The sequence below is a fragment of the Rhinolophus sinicus genome, linkage group LG06, assembly GCF_036562045.2.
Source record: "Rhinolophus sinicus isolate RSC01 linkage group LG06, ASM3656204v1, whole genome shotgun sequence".
In the NCBI taxonomy this organism is placed as follows: Eukaryota; Metazoa; Chordata; class Mammalia; order Chiroptera; family Rhinolophidae; genus Rhinolophus; species Rhinolophus sinicus.
Window position 1 is genome coordinate 161524065 of NC_133756.1, and position 5481 is coordinate 161529545.

At 53.5% G+C, this 5481-nt stretch overlaps 1 protein-coding gene across 2 annotated transcripts; it reads left to right on the forward strand.

Moving 5' to 3' along the window:
- The first annotated feature begins 1433 nt into the window (after positions 1-1433).
- Positions 1434-3736, forward strand: LG06H11orf86 (linkage group 06 C11orf86 homolog). Of its 2 annotated transcripts, none has more exons than XM_019737628.2 (2): positions 1434-1772; positions 2343-3736. In XM_019737628.2, exons 1-2 carry the CDS (start codon positions 1503-1505, stop codon positions 2433-2435), a joined length of 363 nt encoding a protein of 120 aa, XP_019593187.1. In that variant the 5' UTR covers positions 1434-1502; the 3' UTR covers positions 2436-3736. The 2 variants fall into 2 exon arrangements, with proteins under 2 accessions (XP_019593187.1, XP_019593188.1); XM_019737629.2 differs by having other exon boundaries at positions 2346-3731.
- The last annotated feature ends 1745 nt before the right edge of the window (positions 3737-5481 follow it).

The following is a 5481-nucleotide window of genomic DNA, read 5'->3' on the forward strand; positions in this document are numbered from 1 at the left end:
TGTGCAAATTATTCTCCGCTGAGGACTTCTGTTGTTGTCCTGTTTTTATAATATAACTCAGTACTATTCATTGACAAGACAGAGACAAAGAATGCAGAGGCACCAGGGGCCATACCACCTGGTGGTAGATACTGTCACCAGTTTGATATTCATCCTGGCCATTACGTACAAAAGTATTATTTATGGATACATTTTAGGGAACATGGATCATTATTAATTAGAAGTCTTTGATCTGCTTGCTAAGGACAGTGAGGTTGGTCGAAGGTCACAGTAAGAAAGGACACAAAGATGGAGTCGGTTTTGGTTCACATCTACATCTATACATCCTCACAATTCTGAGTTCTCATTCCCACTACAAAAGAGGAAATCCAGGGGCGGCCAGATGGCTAGAGCGCAAGCTCTCAACAAGGTTGCCGGTCAAGTCCCGCATGGGATGGTGGGCTGCACCCCCTGCAACTAAGACTGAAAACGGCAACTAGACTTGGAGCTGAGCTGCGCCCTCCACAACTAGATTGAAGAACAACGACTTGGAGCTGATGGGCCCTGGAGAAACACACTGTTCCCCAATATTCCCCAATTTAAAAAATTTTTAAATATATATATATATGTATGTGTATATATATATATATATATATATATGTATGTATATATATGTATATATATTTATATACACAAAGAGGAAATGGAGAAAATGCACCCAAGGTCACACAGCTGCAGTGATGGAACCACCATTTACCCAGAGGTGGTTGGCCCTTAGAACCTGAGCTCTTAACCCTGTTCTGTGTTGCAAAATTAGGGACAAAAATTAGGGGCCTGGAAAAAATCCAAGCCTCCTGACTCCCAGCCTAGAGCTGTCTTGTTTCTTTCTTTTCTAAAAAATTCCAATTATAGCAAAATATACCAAAACATAAAATTTACCATCTTAGCCATTTGTACAATTCAGTAGCATTACATCCATTCGCATTGGTGTGCAACCAAGCTCCAGAACTTTTTCATCTTGCAAAACAGAGGCTCTATAGCCATTAAACACCCACCTCCCCATTCCCCACAACTCCTGTCAACCACCATGCCGCTAGCTGTCTCTGTGAATTTGACTAGCCTAGGTTGGAGCTATCCTGTTTCTTAAAGCTTGTCTCTGTTTTGCTGCTGAGCCATCTATTCTCAGTGTGCACAGAACGAGTTTAGAGAGCCAGGGCTGCAGGAGTTCAGAGGAGGCCAGGCTCTTCAGGGATGGGGTGGTCAGAGAATGCTTCCTGGGGAGGGTGGGGGGAGGTGGGGGAAGAGGCCTGCACCCTTTGCCCTAGAAGGTGGAGAGATGGTGGTGAGGGTGACTCAGGGATGCTTGGCCTCTGTGGCCTGCCCTTTGGTTTATGGTGGCCACCTCAGCACCAACCTTTGTCCCCAAGTGGCTCCTGTCAGATGGGTGGAGGCAGCAGTCCACCTCAGAGGCCAGTGACTTTCCAAAGGCCTGGAGCAGTCCTGCGCCTGCAGCCACGAGAACCATGGGGACAGGGCCCCGCAGCCAGTCCTTGCGAGGACCACGGCCCTCCTATGGCAAGCTCCAGGAGCCCTGGGGGAAGCCTCTGGAGGGCCGACTGCGCCGGTCACTGAGCCTCAGACAGGGGCGTGAGAAGTCCAGGTCCTCAGATAGAGGCCCAGAAGGGCTGGACTTCCCTGATCTGGAGCGGCAGCCAGGGGAAGTGGGGGACGTGGAGCAGCTGATCCAGGCTCAGCAAGGAGGCAGCCGGCGGTGGCTGAGGCAATATCAACAGGTTTGACTGATGGATGGATGAAGGCTACAAGGGGATGGTGGAAACTCCAAGGAGAGGGACCCAGGGCAGCAAAGGCTCGGAGGTAGAAACGCCTGGGGCTAAGGACCAAGGAGACAACAGAGCTGTCTGGAGATGTGGCTGGAGAGACAGATATCCAGGAACCATATTTCAGAGGGCCCTGAAGGCATTTGGGATTCATCCCATAGGTACAGAGGAGTCATGGGAGGTTTTAGAACAGGCGGGTATTACGATCATAGATGTTTTAAGATGATTAACCTGGCAGTGTGTAGGAGGGGTGGGTTTTGTTGGAGGCAAGGCGATCAGCCAGTACAATTTCTCCTGAGTTACAGCTTGTGTTCCCCTTCCCCAGGGATCCCGCCCCTCTTGTTGGGAGCTGCGGGCTCCTGGCCCCTGCCTCCTTCCTCTAGGAGAAAGGGACCCTAGTGAGCCACGCTTCTGTCTCTGGGGTCTACCACCACCTGGTGGCTGTAGGTGGAACAACACCTGAAGCCCAGCTGTTAAGGGGGTGGGCGGATCTGGTTCCTGATCTCCCCCTCCTCTGTCTTCCAGCAGATGAGGAGAAGGTGGGAGAGCTTTGTTGCCAGCTTACCCAGCGTGACCCTGAGCCGGCCAGCCTCGCCGCAGCCGTCTCTGAGCACCTAAGGATGCTGAAAGCAGTGGTGGCCTCTGCCGTACCCAGATGAGACAGCCATGTCTGATGACCTACCTCTTCGAGGGCCTTCTGGACTGTGGATGGAGTGGCCTCCTGTATGTGGATGGCTCCAGCATTCCTTATATACCCCCCTGAGGCCTCTGCTACTACCTCACTCGAGGGCCCTGTGATTACCCCTTCGCTCCAGTCCTCCACTCCAAGACACACTCGCAGCAAAGACCCCAACATGACTGAGAAGGGGGCTCAGCTCTGCCTCGTGGTGGATTCTGCCCTCTGGGCATGGGGGTCCCCCTTAGAAGCCTGCCCAGAAGCGAGGGTGTGGAAGCCGTAAAAGTCCTGGGCGGAGCTCTGTGACGCCTTTGGCTGAGAGTTTCTCACATGCCTGGCTGACAGGCCATGCCCCACCCGCCCTTCCTTCCAGCCTGCGGCTAGTTGTGGGCAGGGCCTGGGCCTCCCTTCCAGCTGGTGAGCCCCCAGAGGCCAAGCACTGAGTCTGGGTGGTTCTTAGTGCCAGCACTCTGTGGCCGAAAGGCTAAGGCCCAGATAGTGTTGCTTCCATCTTTACAGTACCCAATGAAGAAGCAGGGAAAGCCTTTCCTTCCCATGTGAGAGGGGGAAACTGAGGCCCAGGGGGGGCAGGGATTATTATCGTTGGCATCTCTCGCCCCACCCAGTTCCCAACATGGGTTGAACATGGGAATAAACGTTGCTGAGCTGAAGCAAGAGATTTGCCTAGTGACTAACTTGCCTCCAGGCCTCTCCCAACCTCTGTGGGGTAGGCAGGGCCCAGAACTTCTCAGAAGGTGGGGCAGAGCACCAGGGGCAGGTCCCCCACCCGGATCTCTAGGAGGCTGGGTCTTTCCTGCCACTTCTCTTGACCTCATTCCCCAGAGGAATTGCCACCTCACCCCGTCTCACCCCAGCCAGCTTCGGAGGACCTGCCTGTCACCAGTGTTCTGCCCCGTGAGGCAGGGTTCACTCTGAAGCTCAGAGAGGGTAAGGGGCTCACACAGAGGGGAGGGATAACCCCAAAGAGCCTGAGCTCCGTGAGGGACCCTGGCACTTCGTGGGGGCTCCCAGGAGCTCTCCTGGTTCAAGCAGACCCAAGGTCAAAGGTGAGGGTCAGCTGCAAGCATCTTGGCACAGTGTCTGTTCTGGGTGATGGGGGGACCTGAGGGTCCAATGGACAGAAGGGAAGTTCCCTGCTTCCCCAGAGCCCAGAACCCTGGCAGGGCCATTAAAGAACAAGACGGGTCCTGGGAACGTTTTGTCCCAGACAGCCACTGGGATCAGAGACTGTGACACTGGCTTGGAACCTGGATTGTGGGAGCTGACCAAGAAGCTTCAAGCCCAATTAGTCACAAACTTTAGATGTCCCCTGCACAGCCCCTTCCTACAGTTGGTCCTGGGGTACTTCTGGGGAACTGTAGGACTCCAGGGAAGGTACATGGAGTCCTCAGCTCTGACAAACCCTCTCACTGTGCAGAGGAGGAAACCGAGGCCTAGAATGGGGCAGGAGGCCTCATCATCCTCCAGGTCTCTGCCCTCGAGGTTCATCCTGGTTTCTTCATCCCCAGGGATTCTCCCGCCCAACTCTCTGCTGTTCTCTTACCTGTCACACTCTGTGATCAGTTTGTCCAGTTATGAGGTTTTGTCATCCACAACAGAGAAAGTTCCACGGGGACCTGGCTTGCTCACCACTGGGACCCCAGTGTCCCGTTCAGGGCCTGGCACATAGTAAGTATTCCATAGGTGGTGGCTGAGAGACTGAGGGCCTGGCCCAAGGTCACCCACTGGGTTGGTGGCTAGTCTGGTTCTGAAGCGCACCTGTCTGGGGGACTCCCACTCAGACACAGCAATTCTAGCCCAGCCTCATCAACAACCCCATCACCAGGGAACACATCTCCAGGGCCCCTGGAAGAGGCTCCCACCAAAACTCACAGAGACTCTGGTAGGTTGTTTATGAAGTAGGCCGCAACCATCCCTCCCGCGGTACATGCCCTCTTTGCCACACCTCCCATCAAGATGTGGAGTCTACTTTCCCTCCCCTGGAATCTGGGTGGGCCCTGAGACCTGCTCTGACCAATAGAATGCAGTGGAAATAATATTCTGGGACTTCCGGGCCTAGGTCTTAAGAGGCATTGCAGCCGTTGTTTCTGCCCTCTTAGGAGCCAGCTGCCATAGAAAGAAGTCCAGGCAATCCTGCTAGTGGGTTAAAAGGTGGCCCCCAAACAGATGTGCCCATGTTCTAATCTCAAGCACCTGTGAATTTTACCTTATTTGGAAAACAAGTCTTTGTATATGTAATTACAAAGGTTCTTGATAGATGAGATCAGCTTGGATTATGGAGGGCGGGGGGTGGGGGGAAGGGCCTGAGTCCATTGACAAGTAACCTTATTAGAAAAAACACACAAAGGAAAGGACCCAGAAGAGAAGGCCATGTGAGACTGGAGTGATATGGCCACAAGCCCAGGAAGCCAAGGATTGCCAACAGCTCCCAGACGATGGAAGAGGCAGGAACGACCCTCTCCTAGAACCTCCAGAGGGAGCGTGGGCCTGCGACACCTTGATTTCAGACTTCTGGCCTCCAAAACTGTGAGAGAATAAGTTTCTGTTGCTGTAAGCCACCACGTTTGGGGAAGTGTTACAGCAACCCCAGGAAATTCATCCAGTGTATTTATGTGGTTCTCCCTGACAGAGTGTAGCCAGGTGTTCACCAAACCTGGATGTCCCAGTGAGACAGCGTTTCCCAAACTTCCTTGCAGGCAAGTGTGGTCATATGGCCAATCTCTCACCAGCAGAATGTGGTGAGCGGGAGTGGCAGGGACACCTCTCCAGACCTAGCCATGAAACCTCCCTGCCCAACGTTTCCTCCTGGGCCAGGCCGGTGCAAAGAGTCCAAGGGGACCCCATCTAAGGCTAAGGGATGGCAGTGACACTGAAGCAGAGCCCCCTGCCATGCATTTGGATTGTGATATGAGTGCAAAATAGACATTGTGTTAAGCCACTGGTGTGGGGTTGCTCCAGCCACAGGCC

Excerpts from the sequence above, each read along its gene's own strand:
- LG06H11orf86 (XM_019737628.2), top strand. The coding sequence starts at position 1,503 with ATGGGGACAGGGCCCCGCAGCCAGTCCTTGCGAGGACCACGGCCCTCC. Across the intron at positions 1,773-2,342 it reads GGCTGAGGCAATATCAACAG|CAGATGAGGAGAAGGTGGGA; the intron begins GTTTGACTGATG and ends TCTGTCTTCCAG.